The following is a 22296-nucleotide window of genomic DNA, read 5'->3' as shown; positions in this document are numbered from 1 at the left end:
GATAATGAACAATCTCACTGTATCTCTTAAAATCACTTCAGTAGGTACTTTGCTCCCTAACCACTGAGTGCAGAGTAGCATGGGTATTTGCATAGCTTATTCTTTCCATTATTTATTTTTGGTGTATATATATATTTACTGACACCTTAAAAGTTAACAGCTCTAGTCAATATCTAATGTTTTATCTGTGTGAATTTATAAGAATGCCTGAACAGTTTTTTTTTATCCATTTCCTAATTGTTTTCCCAGGCTTTGGACATGATTTAATTTACACAGTTTCTTGCAAGAGTGAATGTGTATTTGAGTGGAAGTGGGTAAATGCATTACTTTGAGCAAAAGTACACTTTGCGACCTGTAATTTCTGTAAAGCAGTTATGTATGATATATGTCTATAGTTAAAACACTTTGATGTATATTTCAAGTCTCAGAAGGTCTTGTGTATAATAGTCCCTTGTGAAAATATTGATTCAATACTAATTGCTGATCTCCAGTGGGGAAGTAGAATTGGTAAAGTGCCCGCATCCGACTACGTAGTGGGAAAATTATGCTGATGGAGTAGGAGGTTGTTTGTGTCTCTTTCAGGAAAGGATACATCTCCTTTTTCTCTCATCTAAAAATACCTCTTAAAGCTACTGTAGAATGGTTTTTAGCTTACATTTTAAAATACTATATTAAGTTATATATTTGGATGGTATATGCAGATGGGAAGTACTCCACGTTATTTCTTACTAAAGTGAATCTAGGAATCCATGTAGCAAGATTGGTAAATGACAGCAAATGTTCTGAGTAGAGTTTCCACAGACTCAGCAATGGTATAAAATCATATTAATGAATTCACTGAGGTCAAAGAGATCTGATGAATTTAAAGATGAGGTAACCAGAGGAATCCTAATGAAAGCCAGAGACCTTTTTCAGTGCTACGGTAGCAAATGAAGTCGAATAGTTTGATTAGCTTCTCTTTGGCCACTGATATTTGTTGAATGTTCCTAAATGGGAGAAGTATATTATAACAAAGTTAGGACAATGGTGTGACAGGTTTCTGTAGTAGTATTATAGGTAGCTGTAAATGTGAAACTAGCTTTTCTTTTTTAAATGTTTATTTATTTTTGAGCAAGAGAGACAGAGCACGAGCAGAGGAGGGGCAGAGAGAGAGGGAGACACAGAATCCAAAACTGGCTCCAGGCTCTGAGCTGTCAGCACAGAGCCCGGCGCAGGGCTCGAACCCATGAACTCTGGGATCATGACCTGAGCCAAAGTCAGACACTTAACCGACTAAACCACCCAGGTGCCCCAGTGTGAAAGTATCTTGATTAATTTACACCAGGACACATAGCAAATTATGAGGAAAAGTTTTTTTTCAAGTTTTTTTTTTTTTTTTTTTTTAAAGTAAGCTCCATATCCAGTGTGGGGCTTGAACTCACAACCCCACATGCTCTACTGACTGAGCCAGCCAGGTGCCTGTTTTTTTGTTTTTGAACTATGAGTTTTCTTTTCTGAGAGAGCCTGTGTCATCTCCCAATTTCAATGTCAATTTAGTTTCTTCAGTAAAATATGAGAGATGTGCTGAAAACTGAAACCACAGTTGCCATATTTTATGCTTATCTGTGTTTATGGATATTATAAGTTTAAAAAAAAGCTGAGTGAAGTATTTTGTGCAATTATGAAAACCAAGGATAGTTAAGATACTGTTTTTTGAAACGATCTGTAGATTTCTTATATTACAAAGAATTGTAATTCCTTGCTTAGTAATATGAATTAATCATTCATCCTTTTGAAACCTGACTAAATTATAAACGGTCCTCTCCTCTTGGTCCAGAGGATAGTGGATAGCTCGTGTGAGGATAGATTTTCCAGCGGCCATTTCATCCCTCCACTCCCACAAATTAGTGGCATTTATTTTGATTTATGGTGATTGATAACCTCTCTAAAATGGGTACCGTCAGCCATTTTATCTGAGAGAAAATGTTTCTGAATGTTCTCTTTCTTAGTACCTTCCAATCTGAATATTACTCTAGAAACTTAGAAAAAGGTTCAGCATTCCGTATACCAAATTGGGCATCTGCTAGTTCAGCAGCTGTAAGGCTAACAGTCTAAGAACTGTAGTCATTTGGTTTCATCAACACTCTTCCGTCAAGATCCTTGATCCTGGTACAGTTAAGGGAATTTATGTGGTAAGAGAGGTGAAAACAATTCATTACACATAGAAATGAGTGTCAGAGCCAAAATTAGGATTTGTAGTCTGTGATTTTTTTAAATTTGATGCTCAGCTTATTAAGCCCTATCAACCTGTTTAGTACAACATTATTTTCTTTTTAAAAATATTTTTTAAAAAATCTTTATTTTTGAGAGAGAGAGAAAGAGAGAGAGAGAGATTGTGAGAGGGAGAGGGCAGAGAGAGAGAGGGAGACACAGAATCTGAAGCAGGCGCCAGGCTTGAGCTGTGAGCACAGAGCCCAATGCGGGGCTCGAACTCATGAGCCATGAGATCATGACCTGAGCCAAAGTCGGACCCTCAACCGGCTGAGCCACCCAGGGGCCCCTACATTGTTTTCAAAAGAATGCACTCACCTTTCTTCCAACATTGAATCAAAAAAGCTGCAGTTCTTTTTTCTCTGTTAGAATTAATACAGCTTTTAAATAATTCTGTTTAAAAACTATTGATAGTAATTTTCCCTTTTTAAAGAACATGATTACTTTAGAAATATTAGCTGTTTATGTGTTTTCACAGCAGTAACCCAGATAATAAAAATGGACCAAACATTTATCTTTAAATATGTTATGTCAGTGTTTTTATTGGGAGAAGAAAAAGAACCCATATTTTAAAACACTGAGATGTGTAGGGAAAAATTAATATTTTATTTATTGTTCTTATACCAAAATAATGTACATTTTAGTAAAAATGTTAAAAATGTATATAATTATAGTTTTATTTAACATTAAGTATAATGAACATAAATGTAATTATAGACTAGAGCAAAGTAGAAGCAGGTTTTGCCTTTAGAGGTACTTAAAAAGGCAGTATTTTCTAGGTTTTCTATTCATTTACCGGGTGCCTGTTATGTACTGGACGTAAGGGGTACAAAATATCACAGACCTTGCCCTCATGATGCTCACAGTCTAGAGCTGAGACGGACAGGCGTTTATATCCAGTGTGAGAGATGTAATGAGAGGTGTGTACACGGCACTGAGGAAGACTGCAGAGGGAGAAGATCCAGCCTCGGCTGAGGGTGTGGGAGGTGGGGGAGTCTGAGAACGTTCTTGCAAGACCAGTTGTTTGAAATATGTGTAGGCGTGTCATATGGAATGGGGATAGGAAGGCAAGTTCCTGGCAGAAGTAACATCATGAGCCAGGTATTGAAGACCGAGAGCCTGAAAATTGCAAATGGTTTATTATGACAGAGTATTAGTAACGGCAGAAGGAGTACCTGTCTGCAACTGGTGGGAAAGCCCTAGAACAAGGGCGTGCGTGCGTGTGTATTTGTGTATGTGTGTGATGTGAGAGATATGAGGGTTGGAAGAATGAGGAAGAAGTGGGGGGGAAGGAGAGACAGACAGAATATGAGAAAAGTAACCACCCTCCAGGTAAGCAGTAGTAGATCAAGAGAGGCAGAATGGAATCCAAAGACAAGAGAAAGTTAGAGCAGGGGTTTTGCCTCTTTGAGGCCTTTGAGAGACACAGGTATATCCTGACACAAAGGTGGGAAATTATTTGAATGAGAATATTAGGAATTGTAATGTTTGTTTCCATTCTCTCTAAAGACTCCAATTAAAATACACACATCTGAAGAGATAGGAAATGATAGGCTATTAGTGCAGAATATAACTTGGGGATTTGAAGAGGTTAATAACTCTCCATCACTTGCCATTTCTTTGCCTCCTGTGCTGAACTTTTTCAGGTTTCTGGCCTCTACATGTTAAAATGCTCTAAGGCTTAGATCTCTGAGCTTTTCTCTTCCTCATACTCACTCCCTAGAAAACCTCATCTGGTTCCAGTTTTAAATATCATTGATATACTGAGGACCCCCAAATTTATGTCTCCAATTCAAACTCTCCATGTTTGACTGCCTTTTTGATATCACCACTGAGATCTAAAAGGTACCTCAAATAACATGTCCAGAAAGAACTCAATTTGTCACCTGGACTGGTCCTTCTGCAGTTTTCCCCAAGTCTGTCAGTGGCAACTCTATTCATTCTGAAGCTCAGGCCAAAACCCTTGGAGCTGTTCTCTGTATAGATAGACTTTAGTTTTGAGAATAATTTTAGATTTACAGAACAATTGAACAGATAGTACAGAGGTTTCCCATATAAGCCCCAGCCCAATGCAGTGTTTATTAGTGTTATTTTTAACATCTTGCATTAGTGTGGTGCATTTGTTATAATTAATGAACCCATATTGATACATTATTTTAACTAAATCCCATGGTTTACATTAGGGTTTACTCTTTATTGAACATTTCTTTTGATTTTGACACATTCATAATGCCATGTGTCCACCATTACATACAGAGTAGTTTCACCACCCTAAAAATCCCCTATGTTCCATGTATTCATCCCTTACCCTACCCTGAACCCCTGGCAGCCCCTGAACTTTTAATTTCTCTATAGTTTTGCCTTTCCCAGGATGCTGTATAGGTGAAATTACACAGTATGTAGCCTTTTCCTATTGGCTTCTTTCACTTAGCAATATGCATCCTTGCCACCATGGCATTTTTTGTGTTTTGAGTTTTAGCTATGCTCATAGGTGCATAAGTAGTATCTTGTGTTTTTAAATTTGCAGTTTCCCAATGACATATGATATTGAGCATCTTTCATATGTTTATGTGCCACCTGTGTATCTTTTTTGGTGAAATGCCTGTTTAGATCTTTTGCCCACCTTTTTTTTTTTTATTTGGTCTGGTTGTTTTTCTTTTTGTTGAGTTTTAAGGGTTTATGTATTTTGGATACGAGTCCTTTTGTCAAACACGTGTTTTGCCAATATTTTCTCCCACCGTGTGGCTTGTTTTTTCATTTTTTTAATAGTGTCTTTTGCATAACAGAAGTTTTAAATTTTAACAGAGCCCAACTAAGTAATTTTTTCTTTTGTGGGTCACACTTTTGGTGTTGTATCTAAAAACTCATCACCAGGGGCTCAGTTGGTATGGGTGGTTCAGTTGGTTGAGTGTCCGACTCTTAATTTTGGCTCAGGTCATGATCTCATGGTTCGTGAGTTCAAGCCCCACTAATAGTGCAGAGCCTGCTTGGGATTCTGTTTCCCTCTCTCTCTGCCCCTCCCCTTCTTGTTCTCTATCTCTCTCTCTCAAAATAAATAAAAATAAAATTTAAAATAAAATTTTAAAAAACTCATTGCAAATTCCAAGGTCACTTAGATTCCCTCTTATATTGTCTTCTACAAGTTTTATGATTTAGTGTTCTACATTTAGATCTATGATCATCTTTGAGTTAATTTTGGTGAAAAGTGTAGGGAGCGTATCTAGATTCATTTTCTTTCTATGTTGATAGTCAATTGTTCCAGCACCATTTGTTGAAAAGACCGTTCTTTCTCTATTGACTTGCTTTTTGCTCTTTTGTCAAAGATCAGTTGACTGGATTTTTGTGGGTCAGTTCTGGGCTCTTTATTCTAGTCCATTAACCTATTTGTTTATTCCTTCACCTATACAACATGGTCTTAATTTACTATAGCTTTATAAGTCTTGAAGTTGGGTAAGTCAGTCCTCTCACTTTGATCTTCTTCAGTCTTATGTTATTCTAGGTCTTTTGCCTTTCCATATAAACTTTAGAAACAGTTTGTCCATATCCACAAAATAATTTGTTAAAGCTTTGTTTGGGCTTGAGATCTGTAGCTCTCTTTCGGAAGAATTGTCATGTTAACAATATTGAGCCTTCCTATCCAGGAACATAGACTGTCTATTTATTTAGATTTCCTTTGATTTCTTTCATCAGAGTTTTATAGTTTTCCTTATATAGATCCTGTACATATTTTTGTTAGGTTTATGCCTATTTTATGCAAGTATAAATGATGTTGTCCTTTTTATTTCAGATTATAGTTGTTCATTGCTGGTATATAAGAAAGCACTTACTTGACTTTTCTATATTAACTTTGTATCCTGTAACCTTGCTATAATCTCTTACTAGTTTTAGTCCACCTAATTCTCATACCCCAAATTAATACATCAACAAATTCTGGCAGTTCTGTCTTAAAAGTATATTCCAAATCTGTCATTTCTCCCCACTTGTGCTACACTGTCCTTACTCTGGTGTAATCTATCACCCGCTCTACAATTGCAGCCGATAAAGTAGTCCTCCTTTAGAACACTTACCACATTTATTGCTACTCAATGTATTATATATTTGGTAGTCTTTGATTGTTTCCTATCTTCCTTCCTCCACTAGAAAATAACATCCATGAAAGCAGGAACTTTGCTCTTTTTGTTGCTATTGCCCCAGTGTCTAGGTAGTACTTGGTCTTAATTAAGTGTTTGTTGAATGCGTGAATGAATGAATGAATGAATGAACTCTCAGACTACTCAGTTCCTGCAGCAGAGACTTGCTAAGTAACATTATAAAGAACATAAAGATACGCTACAAGCAACCTTCCAAGAGTTTCCAAAGAAAATTAGAATGTCTGAAAAATCCATCCATTTGCAAGGTTTATCACTGTTTCCCACACTTTTTACTGTAACTATAATATGCATCTGCAAATAGAGAACACTCACAGGTCTGAAGAGGCACTCAGCCAGTGCTATGAATAGCTTCCTTACTTCTTAGTTAAATTCTTTTTCGTTTATATCCTCATTGCGCACCAACCACCTTTCAACCCTTCTTTTTCCTTAGTGTCTTGAGGAAAGGAGTTACATTAATGGTGGAGTAAAAGGTTACTAAAAATAACTGAGCTCCTTTTTTAGGATGTTTGAAAAGATGTTCTTAGTTATAAGATTTAATCCTAAAGTGCTACATATGTCACTGAAGGATACTCCATTATTTCCCTGTAATCAAAAAATATTTCTTCTCTCCAAAGTATATACTTTATTACAAATGCATTTAATGACCATTATTTTATTTGAGGCCTGAAGTCTAATAACTGATAAAACAATTTCTGTCATTTGGTTCCCTGCATATCAAAATGTGTGTCCTCATACTGCCTCTGCTGGAAATCTGTTGCTGGAAACCCCCAATTCCAGCAGTGTCTTTCAACTGACACAGCATTTTTTCTCTTAGCCTCGAAAAAAAAAAAAAAGCGCTTGAAGTTTATTTTAGCAGAATGGCTTCCCACTGGGGTGAATGGCCACACAGGAACTTAATTATTCAATAATCCAACCTTGGGACTTAAGCTGCCTTGATTTTTTTTTTTTAAACTGAGAAGACATTGGCATCATTCCCAAGGAAGTGGTCTGTTATCCTTGAAACTTTTCATCAAGGTCGAGCCTGTGAATGAATAAGGCTTCTTTGGTACCCTTGGGCACCAATTTAATTTTGTATTGTGTTTCAGAGTTGTATTATGATGTGTTGTTCCAATAACGAGGCAGATCAAGGAGTATGGCTTGATACAGTTATAGTATGTACCAGTTTGGCCACCTTGAAGAGGACAGGACACACTGCTTTCTGTGGATTGAAATTAATAATAATTTTAACCTGTTATACATTCTATTTTACAACATTTGAGCTAAAAAAACGTTTTCAACTTGTTTGTCCTACGTATAGATCTTCAGAGATAATCAGTCTCTGTTAGGGAATCGTCACAGAAAAATGAATGCTAAGATTTACAGAAGGCATTTACATACCTTGGAGGAAGGGCAGTAGCCAGATAACGTTACCTATGTGTTTGCCTCAGACTTTTTCAAGTGAGCCCTTATGAAACCGCAGAATTACTCTGTGTCCAGTATGTTTAGCTCTTCTCTGAAGTGATGAGAAGGAAAACCTGTCATAAACCTCAGCTTCTGTTACTGCTGATCAACAACTGTCATTATTACTTATTTCTTTCTTTAGGTTTTTCCTTTGAAATACAGTGAACTTGAGACCGGGAACTTCTTATTATGAATGCATAGGTTATGTTTTTCATATGTGGATTTCTATGAAATAAGAACTATAAATAATTTTCTTTTTTTTTTTTTAATTTTTTTTTTCAACGTTTATTTATTTTTGGGACAGAGAGAGACAGAGCATGAACGGGGGAGGGGCAGAGAGAGAGGGAGACACAGAATCGAAAACAGGCTCCAGGCTCTGAGCCATCAGCCCAGAGCCTGACGCGGGGCTCAAACTCACGGACCGCGAGATTGTGACCTGGCTGAAGTCGGACGCTCAACCGACTGCGCCACCCAGGCGCCCCTATAAATAATTTTCTTATCTAAATTATTTTAGATTTGTGTGATGACACATCTCCCCAATATATTTCCAAAGAACTGAGCTTTAAAATTTTTCACATATAGGAAACTTTGTTCTGAGCTTTCTGAGTTAAGATTTCAGGCTGCAAACTTGTTAGAAGTCAAGTGAGATTATAGTATTTTAGTGCAGCTTCATTGTTCTCAGCGTCTTTACAACTGTGTGTGATTTTTAAAGTAGAACTTTGGAACCTTTTGTTATATTGTTGCTGTTAGATTGAGAGAGTGCAGTCTGTTGACTTAAAGGCAAAGTAACTTTTTTAGGAGTTTATCAGGGTCCCATAAAGGAGACAAACAATGAAGATCTCCAGTAGGGAAAAATGATAGCGTTGCTTTGATGGCGTTGCTTTAAACATTTGCTAAAAACAGACCAGAAGAGATCCTGAACAAGAAGCTTTGTAAGACTTCCCTTCAATGCTTTTAGTTTTATTCTGTTACTACTGAGAAAACTCACTGGTAGTTTTCCCCCAACACACAAACAAGTAGGATAAACAGAGCTCTGAGATGGGAACTTCCATTTCATTTTTGACAGTGATTTCCCTCAACTCTGAAGACAAAACCCCTTTTACAACTCTGAGCTAATTTTCACATGTTAGGTTTCCCACATAGGTGTTTGGAGTAAATTTGAAAATGTTTTGCTGTTTATATTAAAGAACTCTGGAAACAAATATGAATGAGATGGAAATTTCTATCCTAAAGTTTAGTATATGGGCTAGAATTCGCAAACAGTTTGCCTTAGGAAAAAGCCACACACATACATGCACGTGCACATGTACATGCACACACGTATATGTTTCTGATTCAAACGATACCATATCTTAAGAAATGGAAACTATGTAAAAATTGCCTTAATAGGTTGTTTTTTTTCCCCCTTCCATCTGTGTCCCATCCTTGTCATACTCTGCCAATTAGGGATATTTAAAGAAAATTAATTTTTTTGGTTTGTATTTTAATTCCAGTTAGTTAACATATATTAGTTTCAGGTATAAATATAGTGATTTAACACTTCCATATATCTCCCAGTGCTCATCACAAGTGCACTCCTTACTCCCCGCCACCTATTTAACCCATCCCCCTGCTCTCCTTCCCTCTTGTAACCACCAGTTTGTTCTCTATAGTTAAGAGTCTGTTTCTTGGTTGGTTTTTTCTCTCTCTCTCTCTCTCTTTTTTTTTTCCTTTGCTTGTTTGTTTTGTTTCTTAAATTCCCCAAGTGAGTGGTATCATATGGTATTTGCCTTCTCTGACTTATTTTGCTTAGTATTATACTCTCTAGCTCCATCCATGTATTGCAAGTGGCAAGATTTCATTCTTTTTTATGGCTGAATATTATTTCACTATATATATATATATATATATATATATATATATATATATACACTGTATATATATACACTGTGTATATATATACACACTGTATATATATACACTGTGTATATATATACACTGTATATATATATATATATACATATATATATATATATATATATATACACCAAATCATCTATTCATCAGTCAGTGGACATGTCAGCTGCTTCATATCTTGGCTATTATAAATAATGCTATGATAAACATAGTGGTGCATGTATCCTTTTAAGTTAGTGTCTTTGTATTCTTTGGGTAAACACCCAGTTGTATGATTGCTGGTTCATAAGATAGTTCTATTTTTAACTCTTTGAAGATCCTCCATACTATATTCTTCAGTGGCTGCGCCAGTTAGCATTCCCAACAACAGTGCAAGAGTGTTCTTTTTTCTCCACATCCTTGCCAATACCTGTTGTTTCTTGTGTTGTTTCAAGGTACCCACATGGTCTTGTTCTGGTGGAGGTCCTCTTCCTGTTTCAAAGCCAGCATCTTCTCACTGTGTCCTCACATGGTGAGGGGCAAGGGATCTTCATGGGGTCTCTTTTACAAGGCACTAATTCCTTTATGAGGGCTCTACCCTCGTGACTTGGCCTCCCAAAGGTCCCACCTCCTAATATCATCATCATCATTGGGGTTAGGATTTCAGCATAGGAAATTTGGGGGACACATTTAGAATCTAGCAGTATAGAAGAAGTAGCTGAAACGTTTCCAAAATTGGTGAAGATCCTTTGCCCCTTGTTCCAGGACAAGACCATGCTGGTACCTTGATCTTGGGCTTTCTAGCCTCCAGAACTATGAGAAATAAATTTCTGTTGTTTATAAGCTACCTAATGTTGATACTTTGTTATAGCAGCTTGAACAGATTAAGGCATATGCCATTCTCTTTCCTTCTGTAATTCTATTTACACATATGTTAGACTGATACTGTACCAAAGTCCTCTCATGTATTTTTTTAATTCTTATTTCTCTTTGTACTTTAATTCAGTTTCTTGTGACCTGTTTTCAGCTTTACTAACTCCTTTAGTTAGCCGTATGTAGTCTACCACTAAGCCTAGTTGATACTTTGAAAAAACATATATATTTATATGTTTATAAATTATATTTATAATTTTAGAATGTCTATTTTCTTCAGAATTTTCATTTTTCTACTTAAATTTTTTTATCTTACCCATTTTGTCAGTGTTTTTCCCTCAATACTGTAACATTTTTATAATGGTTATTTTAAGAGTCTTTAGCTATTCATTCCAACCAACATCTGAGTTTTTCAACAACCTTAGTTTTCTGAAGGTCTTCTTATATTGACTTTTTGCGCTTGATTATTAGATACATTGTTTTTTTTTTAATTAAAAATTTTTTTAATGTTTATTTATTTTTGGGAGAGAGAGAGAGACAGAGACAGAGACAGAGTGCAAGCACGGGAAGGGCAAAGAGAGGGACACAGAATCAGAAGCAGGCTCCAGGCTCTGAGCTGTCAGCACAGAGCCTGATGTGGAGCTCAAACTCACAGATCATAAGATCATGGCCTGCGCTGAAGTCGGACACTTAACTGACTGAGCCACCCAGGCACCCCTATTAGATACATTTTCTTGCTTCTTCACATAGCTTAGAATTGTTCACTGTGTCTGGACATTGTGTATAAATAAGAGACCCATGTTGTCTACTCCATGCCCCCAAGGAGCTCATCCTTTCGTCTATCTGGCAAGTAGAGTCAGGGCCTGATTTAGTCAATGTAGTCGGAAGTCAAGATTAGTCATGGCTGAGTTACAACTTTAGTTATCTCCATTCTCTTCTAGTTTCCGCTGTCTTGAGAATGGAATCAGACCTCTCTCTTCCTGAGGACTTTGTGATTAGAGCTTGCTTGCTATTTTCCAGTCCCTTCCCTAACTATCTCATGCTGTCCCCTAAATGCAGCATTAGTCCTATAAAGGAGAGTTGGTGAATTGGAGGGACTGGTGTCCCTACAGACTTCAGTCCACCATGCTAGGTCATGTGTGGCTCTTACAGGTATTGATGGCTTCTCTTGTCAAAGTGAAGTTGCTCGCCTGTGACTGGCTTCCTTGTCTAGCCACTGTGCCCACACTTTGTAATTGCCCTCAGGGATGGAAGTGGCTTATCTCATGTTCTCTACTTACCTGAGAAGGACTCAGTTCTCATTAAAGTGTATTTCCTCTAAACTCTGTGTTCACATTTCTTTTATGCCTTTAAAGAAAAATGTGATATTTTAAAAAAATTCAGGTGTTTTTTCTTTGTTATGGTAGGAATGGCCGTTTTTGAGGTCTTCTACATTCTAATTAGAAGTAGAACCTCCTTCTGCTCTTCCTTTTGAATAAATAGTTTTGAAAAAAAGTACACTGCCCTGATGGTCATTTCTTACAATTCGTATTTTTAACCTTTTTCATAGTATACAGTAGGGGTCAGCAAATCTTTTCTGAAAGGGCCAAGTAGGAAATATTTAGGCTTTGTGGACAAAGTAGCAAAATCGTGGCTATTGTGTAGATACTTATATGACCATTTAAAATGTACCATTTAAAGACAGAGGTCATTCCTAGCTCATTGGCCATGAAGAAACAGATGACTATGGTTGGCCAAGTTCTGGTATGGAGACAAGTGATAAAATAATTAGAATGTTTTGATGAATAAAAAGCAAGCAAATAGCAGATACTTTCAAGAAATTCTAGGGAGTTCTTTGATACACCATCTACCATGGTATCTACAGTAGTAAGTACCAAAAATGATCGTGATCTTTCAAAACCAGGTTAACTTTTATTTAGTACAATAGAATTGCATAGTAAACTTTAGAAAAGTATTTGTCAGAAATATATTTAGCCATATGAAATCTTTGTTCAAAGCTTCATTCATTCATTTTGCCCAGATATTCTACTACAATATTGGGCATTGGCTAATGTGTTTATCTTCAGCACTGAAAATGGGTACAGTCCAATGGAAAACAGACACTGAGAGATATAAATACAAGGTAGCAATTACAGTAGTATAGGTTTGCACAAGGTGCGTCAGTAGGGTAAGATACATGACTTTGCCTAGATGTTGGGGAAAGGTGACAGGGAAGACTTAAGAGAGAAGATGATGTTTTGCTAATTCCTGAAAAGGAATTAAGATTTTGCCAGGTAGACAGATTTTATATATCCAATAAATGTTGCCTGACAGTTATGCTTAACAACTCAAGTATTACCATATTGTTGACTTGACTCACTCAAGGTCGTTTTAGAAATGGCTTGACTCTGAGGAAAAAAAGTTAGAAACACATTCCCTCCTTATATCATTACATGCCTGTGAACACTTAAATGAGAGGTAGTAGGTAAGCAGCCTTTAGCAACTGTTTTCACAAACCACTTATCACTGGGTGACATAAAGTGATTAAGTGATATTTTAGCAAGAATAATTTTGTTCCAGCTTTCTAAAAGTTTATTGCTGTTTTTAAATCACTAAATTCTCCAGTCTCTATAATGTTTTTTTTAATTATAATTATTGTAGTAAGAATGCTTCAAAGCAGAGACTTTTCTTTTTAGATTGTTTATAGATTTAATAGCTAATAAGATGAGTGAAGAGTGACCATAAGAATTTTTACTTAGGGATGGGAAGTAGAACTTAAGGGGATAAATTACACTTGTGCTAAAGAACACAAGAGTATTGAGTTATTTATGTATTCACTTGTAGCATGTTAATATGCCAGTAAATCTTTTTCCAATTTCTGGAGAATTGGTTAGCTTAATGAAAAAAACAACTGATCATTTTTTATTTGCCTTTTTAAGAAAGCTCCTCTGGAGGATACATTTTACTGAATTATTGAACATAGGCTTTATTGAGTAGGTAATAAGGATTTTTAGTTTGTGGTAAACAAAAGCTAATAGAACTTTGAAGACCTAGATATTCGATTTGGTACATTATTTTCCATAGCAGGCAAACTGAAATCCTTTATAAAATTGATGCTTGATATATAACCTTATAAGAAAAAAGTTTTATTCCTCTGTATATTTTTCTCTTAGCTTCTGTTAAGTATCAGAATACATATTGAGAACCATAAAAATATTTATATTCATATATAATAATTCCAATCCTTGGAAAGACCCAACAGAAACAACTAACCTCATAACCACATCTTTGTTAGTACCCTCCTCCCCCTAAAAGGCCTCAAAGAACTTTATAGAAATAGGGGGATGATTGGGTAAATTTTGAGTCAATAGATACTACATAGCCATTTAAAGGTAGAAATGATTAATACCATGTAGAAACTTGGAAATGTTTGTTATAACCTTTTTTTTTGTAAAAGCAAACCTGAATACCACATTGTTCTGCCATATGATACCAAGTTGGAAAATTGGACAATGAATGCCCAGGATCCCTAGACAATGTAGACTCACTGAACACTGTTAGTACCCTATTCTGTAGGTTCCAGAATGCAGTAATTCTCTCATGTACGATGATCAGGAGAGACGGGTAAATACAAAAGGGACTGAAAGATGGCTTTCAGTAAATGGCTCTTAGTTGCAGGATTTTCTGTATGAGATGGCAACTTTAGATGTTTATATTTGAGCTTTCAGACATTTCCTGAGTCAGCACTGTGGGTATAATGTTATTGACTCCCTCTTCCCCAAGATTTTACAGTGTTTGATCTTATTATTAATTGAGTGACTATGAATCCTAAATGTATTGTGGCTTTATTTTCAGGATAAGGGAGATCTTGAAGGCATCTCGAAAATTGCAAGGTGATCCAGATTTGCCAATGTCTTTTACTTTGGCCATAGTGGAGTCCGATTCCACAATAGTCTATTATAAACTTACTGATGGATTTATGCTGCCAGACCCTCAGGTCAGTTTTGAGGCAACTATCAGTAAACAGTGGAAAAAAAAAAAAAGAAAATTATGACATGTTTTGAAGTGTGAATCAAGCCATTCAACTTCCTTTGCAATATGAAAATTCAAGGAAAAAATGACCTGATTTTCACACCTCAGAAAACTGGCTGTTTTGTTTAAAGTAATATGTTCCTAGGTTTCACAAAAATAATTAGATTTACTTATTCTTTGGAGAATTTCATCATTTCCTAGAGTACTTTATAAAGTCATGATATTATTTGATAATTAACTAACGTGGAATATAAAGGCTTATAAAAGTTTCAGCCAAAAGAATACATCTTTATAAAATGTTAAATGGGTTGGCATTTTGATAGGAATATTTTAATAAAGTAAATATGTTGTATATGGTTTCTTTATATATTTTGTTGGTATAATTGGGATAATTACATTAAATATCTATCTGATTTTGCTTTTAAGTTACCTTCCATACTGGGGAAAAGGTCCATCCTGATCTTTTTTTTTTTTTTTTTTTAATTGCAGAATATTTCCCTTAGAAGATGACACCTATTCTTCCTGATGCTTACTTTGGGATTGGATTTGAGATCCGTCAACCTGATTCATCCTTTATCTCAGAGATAGTTAGGGTTGACTTAGCTGGTCCCATTCCATAAGTTTTTCTTTTTGAGGAATAAAACTTTCCCAGATAGAAGAATTTTTTGTTGTTGTTCCTAGGTATAGGATAGTTGCTCTAGAACTTTCTTATCTGGAGACAGTTTAATTATAGTTACATACAGATTTATGCTTAGGATGTGTTCAGAGGGGTAGAACACACGTGTTTCTTCTGTCTCCCCCACTCATAGCTGCCTCACTGTTCGTTGCCGCCACTGCTTACACGTTGTTGAGACTGTCACCTTTTTCTTATTCAACACACTTAGTGCCTTTTGGCCACTTCAGCTAGCCTGGAATGGCATTTCATGGACACCTTGACATCTGGAGAGTTTGCTCAGTTTACTTTTAAATCCCCAAGTTTTCTTCCAGTTGGTTTTTATGTGGCAATTACTGTTGACTTTACACCAAAAGTAAAAATATGCTCATTCCAACCGTAAAAGTACATGCACAGGTGGATTAATAGGGACCAGAGAAGTGCTACCTATGAAAGTACAGGGCCTTGCTTTCCATTCTTATTACCACTGCCATTATTGTATCCTGGCTAGAATGTTAGAGAGATGGTGAGGGACAGTGCCAACTGTAGAAACATCTTTGTTAAGTAGACCCAGTTATTCCACTTTTGTTTAATACCTCCCAATTATGTTGCCTAGAGTATACAAAATTATATGCACAAAGATATTCTAAGTGATATTAGTTGTAATAACCCAAATTGTAAACCACTTAAAAGTTTAAGGCAGCAGTCAGCAAACTTTTACTGTAAATGGCCAGAAGGGAAATATTTTAGGCTTTGCAGACCATATAGTCTCTCTTAAAACTTCTCAAATGTGCTCTTTGTAGTATGAAAATAACCATAGACAGTATGTAAGTAAGTGGGCATGGCTGTGTTCCAATAAAACTTTATTTACAAATGTAGAGCCATAGTTTGCCAACCTCTGGTATAGGGAAATAGTCATTAAACAGATACAGATAGCCAGTGTATCCAATGAATGGTACGTTATGTACTCATTAAACATTAGTAGTGAATATAATGAAAAACATGAGAAAATATATAATTAATGAAACAAGATATGGAAGTGTATGAATGGGTAGGACCATGGATGTAAATAACACACCAAGCATATAAAGAAAGGGTGACAAATTACTAACTGCACTTACAGTAGGGTGACAGAGCAATAAATGGATGACTTTGTCTTCTGTTTTTCTTGTATCACTTTTATAATAACAATGTTTTAAAATAAAATATCTTGAGATCAATATTAGTCATCTATCATTGCATAATAATAGTACCACAAACTTAGCAACCTACAATAACATACATTTAATATCTCAAAGTTGGGTTCTTTGTAAGGCTGCATTCAGGCCAGTCTCATCTGAGGCTTGACTGGGCAAGGCTTCCTTGCCTTCCTCGTGTGGTTGTTAGCAGGTTTCGATTCCCTGTGGGCTGTTGGACTGATGGTCTCAGTCCCTAGTGGGCTGCTGGCAAGAGGCCACCCTCAGCTCTTTGCCACATGGGCCTTGCCAGCACAGCTGGTTGTTTTCCTCAAAGCCAGCAAGGGAGAAAGTCTCAGCAAGATGGATCTCATAATTTTACCATGTAATCAGTGTAATGTTACAATAAATCCTGTCACGTTGGGCATGTTCTGATGGTGAGAAGCAAGTCACAGCTAACTACACTAAAAGACAACAGGAGCAAGAATGCAAAAGTGGCAAAAAGGAGGAACGTTATAAAATAGTGTAAAGCATCATTCTTGGTCTGTAGTCATTCCTGACTACTTTCCTTTGATGATATTTGAATTTCACTTTTATTCTTGATGGAAAGTCTTGACAACTCCTTCAGACTCCCTCTGCTTTCCCAGAAGGTCTGAAAATGCACCCGTTCAAAACAATGTGTGTTTCTGTGACTCTAGTTGGCAATTTGTAGACCTAAGGATCCTAAGACCGTTTATGATCTATTCTTAGGGTCTCTACCACTTGATTCCGTTTGAGCCTTCTCATCACAGTGCTACAAAAACAGTCTGCATTTTCAGAAAGAAATGTGAGGCTTAATGAATGTTAGATTTGTATGTCAGATCTGGTAACCAGTGAGCTCTTAGGTGTCCACAAGACCAGAAGTATCTTCTGGGGTTAACTCAAAGGAGCATTCCCACAGAAACCTTTCAAACTAGGCCTTGATCATTATAATAGAGGATGGCTTCTCTATTTCAGAATGTCCCCTTCACCAAAGGGGTACAAAGGTTGTACTTCAAAGTCTCTTCTATCCAAAGCCTGCCAGATACGTGCTAACATGAATAATGGTTGAGAACAGTTTGGAAAGGGAGACAACCCAGATGTGTCAGTCTCATTTGACTGAGAAACTAGGTAAAGGGTTTTCTTCTGTATGATCAAATTAACTGTGTGATTGCAGCCGCTTTCTCTTGTTAGATTTTGGGCCCCGTAAGAACACAGCAAGGAACCGTGTCTGTTTTTCTTTTACATCTGTGTATCTCATCTCCTTCCACACTAGGCTCTCCGTAAATATTTAGTGAAAAATGAATGCAGATTGTAGACTAGTTTAATTATAAAGAGGCTTACTTTTTTGCCTCAAAGCAAACTAAAGGGATCCATTTGGACACCAGAGGGCAGTGCTCAATAAGCACCAAATTTTCAGGCACTGGGAGTAGGTTAGCTTCAGAAGTGGTGCTCTTGAAAATTTCTTTTCAATCTGTGGGGAGTAGACATAAATAAAAAATATAAATAAGTTTTACGTGCTTACATCCCCCCTTTTCCTTTCTGGTCTGCCTGTAAAATTATACTCTACTGACATTAAATATGTGACTTGATTCATGCTTTGTGCAAAATGTAGATCTATATTGAAAAATAAAAGCTTGTTTGGGGTAAGGGTGGGGAGGTGGGTGTTTTTCCTAGATTATGGTTTTATTCATAACCATATGAAGTGACACATTTCATTTTTTCCTTGCAAAAGCCTAATTTATTAAGTAAACTTCAAGGTCCCATCACATAGCAAGAGACCCCAGCTCTGAAACACTCACTGAACTGGCTAATAATGTTGGTAAAAGACATAAATTGCTGCCCTAATAAACACAGACTTTCCCTGTAAGAGGGTCCTCTCTATGTGGGAGCAGGAACGGGGAAAGGGCATTGCTGACTTCTCTCCAGTGCTGTCGTGGCCTTTGTTCTTTGGAGTCCCCAGTCAGTGAGCCCTCTGTGCTGGGATGGATCAGTGGAACATTGGCGAATCTAGATCCAGTGACTCCAGACTAACCTATTTTGCTTTCCAGGGCGTGGGCCTCTCTAGATGAATGTGTTCCTAAAGGTGAAGAACATGAGGGCAGAGGCACTTTGGAATTCTAAGCTCTGATGAGAATAGCAATCTCTTACCAAGTTCATGTGACCTGCATTATTTTTTAACTGAAACTTTTATATGCCTGGAACCAAATGACTTAACCAAAAACTTCTGATGTGTCATCTTTTTCTGAGCATTTCTGTTCTGAACTCCTCTGTGAGGTCACGTTTTCCATTGCAGCCCCAGCAGGAAGCTTTTCACTAGTGCAGCACAGTGGGTCTTGCCAGAGCTTATAGCTCCTCTATATAGAAGCCCTTTATTCCTCCACCGCACTCTGTTTACTGTGCAGAATGGTGTTGTATCTGAACAGTTAGTACAATTTTCCTTTCTTTCCAGACTGATAGCTGTTCCATTCCTTACCACTCTCACTCTTGCAACCTAATCCTTTTAATGATCTTTGAATAAGAACTGCTTGTGCTCGCTAAGGACAGAGGATGGAAAAATCATGTGACTTACTGGGCAGGTGGACTTTTAAAATGTTTTGGTGGATTCTGCGAAATTGAAAGCCAGTTTAACCAAAATCAAACAAAAGTTGGCTTTTTAGGTTTCGGGGTGACTGAATGGAGGTAATATTAGGAAGTATTTCCTTAAAGTCACTCCATGCATTTATTAATTTATCTTCAGACATTAGCTGGGCTCCTTCTGTGTGTCTGCAACACTAAGGTAAATGTGGGATACAAAGGTTAATGACATATGACCTGTTCCCTCAAGGAACTCAGATAACCAATTACAACTCTCCTTAACCAAAATTCTGAAAGGATGTCAGTAAGGGAGGAATATCTGTCATGCAGTGTATGAAGTTTATGCATTTGACTTTTTTTTAAATTTTTTTTAACGTTTATTTATTTTTGAGACAGAGAGAGACAGAGCATGAACGGGGGAGGGGCAGAGAGAGAGGGAGACACAGAATCGGAAGCAGGCTCCAGGCTCTGAGCCATCAGCCCAGAGCCCGACGCGGGGCTCGAACTCCCGGATCGTGAGATCGTGACCTGGCTGAAGTCAGACGCTTAACCGATTGAGCCACCCAGGCGCCCCGCATTTGACTTGATGGTGAAGGGGTTCAACAACTTTTGGTAAATTGAACAGTTTTCAAACAATCATTGTATGTATATTATTTGTCCCAAAGGACAGAACGTCCCAAAGGTAGCATACAAAGAGATCTTACACAGTGCACCTCTAAGGACTTACTATCTGGCCAGAGAGGAGAAAATCCATGTGTATAAGATAATCTGAAAGCATTCCAAGGCAGTATTCTATATAAAGGCTAAGTTTCAATTGCGTAGCACTTTATTTACGACCAAAGGCTTCTGTACTCTTTATTTTGATTCTCCCAGCAGAGCTGATGTTACGTACTTGTTGTTATTAACTTAGTATCCTCATTTACTAGGAGGAGAAATTAGTGCACCCAGTAGCTAAGCAATGGCTTCGTGTAGTAGTAGCAAGTGAGTGGGCAGTGAGGGCGAGAACCAGGTGTCCCAACACCCAGCTCACTGTTCTTTTCAGGATGCCATGCTGCCTGTTTCTTGTGTGGTGCAGAGACATGTATTAATGTCAAAAAAAACTCTGGGGAAGAAAAACAACTCTAGTAAGTCCTGGAGGGAGTTGGGAAGAGATTTAGGGATTACTTATATTAACTTCTTGTACTCTTGAACAAGAGTGTCAAATGTCAAGCTATTTGTGGATAATTTGGAAAACCATATTCAGAGGCAATATATTTACAAAGTTTTATTCCAGAGAATAAATACATTCATGCCCACACTGTTTTGCAGGCAAACTTAAAACAGTATTTAGTGTTAAGTGAGAAAGAGCTCAGGAATGTTCCCTGCTTCTTGGAGCTAACTTTTGTGTTGGTACAGAGTAGACTCTAGCAACTTTTAAATGATCGTTTCACACTCAGTGAGAAAGGGTCTTGCACCTTAAATATCCCCCAGATCTGCTTGCTGTTGCTTGAACGCCTATTGTAATTCTACTTCTTAATCATGAAGCTTTGATCCAACTTGACAAACATTTTTATAGTACCCCATGGGTGAGGCACAATGCTAAGATTTTGAGAGACTGTAAGCCCAAATATCTTATTATTAGATTGAACAGATAAAATTAATCAGATAAATTGCTATAAGAATTTCTAAATGTTTATTCTTAGTATCTGTACTCACTTCATTGCAAACCGGCCATATTTTATGGATACCATAAGTGTGCACACCACACTTTGAGTAGCGTGTGTTCGAGCTCAGGTGAGTGATGAGAGCCTGAAGCTCAACAGGAACCCAAGTGTATGAGTCAGGATGAGCTAGATTATGATGCTGTTGGTTCACGGCCGAAGGATTTCCCGGGGTGAAATGCAAAACTGGCCCCCATACACACTGGGCAGGGAGAGAACAGAGAGAGGCAGAGCACTCCAGATTGGTAGATGACAGTTTTAATAAGCAAGGTAATCTTAATAAGCCGTAAATCCAAGGCTTATCTTGGGTGGCTGCAAGATAAGTAGATCTCTCCCACTCTGCGAAAATCGTAACTGGCTTCAGTCACATGTATCGTTCGGATGGTTTCAACAACACATTGCTCTGTCAAACCTGCATCCTTGAAAATGGCTTCCCTGGTGGGAATGGTGGGCAGAGTGTTCATGCCAAGGATAGGGGAGAGGGTGAGGAGCCTCTGATTACCTGGTCCAGCTCTTGGGTCAACCAGTGGTCATGCCCTCTTGATGACATGCAGTAATAACCAGTGAATTAGTTAAAAAGTGTTTATTTTTTGGTCTCATTACACACCCATTGGACACAGACTTGGAGTCCTTACTCTGAGAATCAGGTCAGCAGAGCCTCTGCCATCTGAAATGTTGTCGGTTCCAGCGGCCGGAAAAAAGTGTTGTAGTCTCACATATTGCAATTAACCACTTCCACCAAAAGCAACATGTCACCTCTTCCCAGCTTTCATTGGCCAAAGGGTCACATGGCTGGCCAAGATCAGCCTCAAGGAGGAGAGGAAGTGCAATTCTGCCATGTTCCTGGACTGAGACAGAGAACAGCATTTCCATGTAACGGAAAGGGGAGGAGAGATAGCGACAAGGTAGGTTTAACAACTGATTGGCTGTGGAAACAGGGGAGGAGGAGGGGTTAACCTCATGCTGTTCTAAGTTCCTTGACCTGAATGTGAATGAGTTTCAGGTTGCAGTGGGAAGACGGGGACATTGCAAGAAGCACTGGACACCAGGCATCACAAAAGTGGGAAAAGGGGCAACTTAGAAGGCTGACAAGGAGAGGAGAGCTTGGAAGACACTTTCCCCACCATTCTGCTCAGGTTCTAGATTTAGAATCTGAGCTAAGAAGGGAGATATTGTAGGTATCAGGAACCTAGGATCACTGTAGACCTACTCTTCTCTTGCGATGTCTCATGGGCTGTTACACAGGATATGTTGCCTGGTCTTCTCTTTATGTCTTAAGAATGAAAAAAAAAATGTGCCTACCATGTCAGGAGTATAGTTGAAGCCTGTGAGAATTTTTCTGAAGGAAGCTGGTTAAGCGTGGATGTATAGATGGGGCTGGGTTTGTGACAGAGAACCCAAGGGGGCTTCTTTTCTGGGATGGATAATTATCAGGAGGAATCATGAACCTGATGTATTTGTACAGATCTAGGGAGCTGTCAGAGTGCATTAGCATGGGATGGGGAGAGAAAGTTGGGGGGTAGATAACCAGTCCTCAGGGTTTCTTCTCAGTCCATGCTGCCATCTGCTGTGCT

General features: G+C 37.7%; 1 protein-coding gene across 4 annotated transcripts in view; it reads left to right on the top strand.

Moving 5' to 3' along the window:
- TSEN15 (tRNA splicing endonuclease subunit 15) overlaps nucleotides 1-22296 on the top strand; it is a 185903-nt gene that overhangs the window by 13655 nt on the left and 149952 nt on the right. The window contains exons 4-5 of one of the 4 annotated variants that reach the window (XM_023247552.2): nucleotides 14424-14565; nucleotides 15090-16472. The exons of the other annotated variants lie outside the window; for them this stretch is intronic. Coding sequence (XP_023103320.1) covers nucleotides 14424-14565; nucleotides 15090-15110 — 163 coding nt within the window. The 3' untranslated portion in view covers nucleotides 15111-16472. Of the gene's footprint in view, nucleotides 1-14423; nucleotides 14566-15089; nucleotides 16473-22296 lie in introns of those variants that run through there. 4 annotated transcript variants of the gene reach the window in all.

The sequence above is a fragment of the Felis catus genome, chromosome F1, assembly GCF_018350175.1.
Source record: "Felis catus isolate Fca126 chromosome F1, F.catus_Fca126_mat1.0, whole genome shotgun sequence".
Lineage (NCBI taxonomy): Eukaryota > Metazoa > Chordata > Mammalia > Carnivora > Felidae > Felis > Felis catus.
Note: the sequence above shows the minus strand (reverse complement) of the source record. Positions and strands in the feature narration are given on the sequence as shown.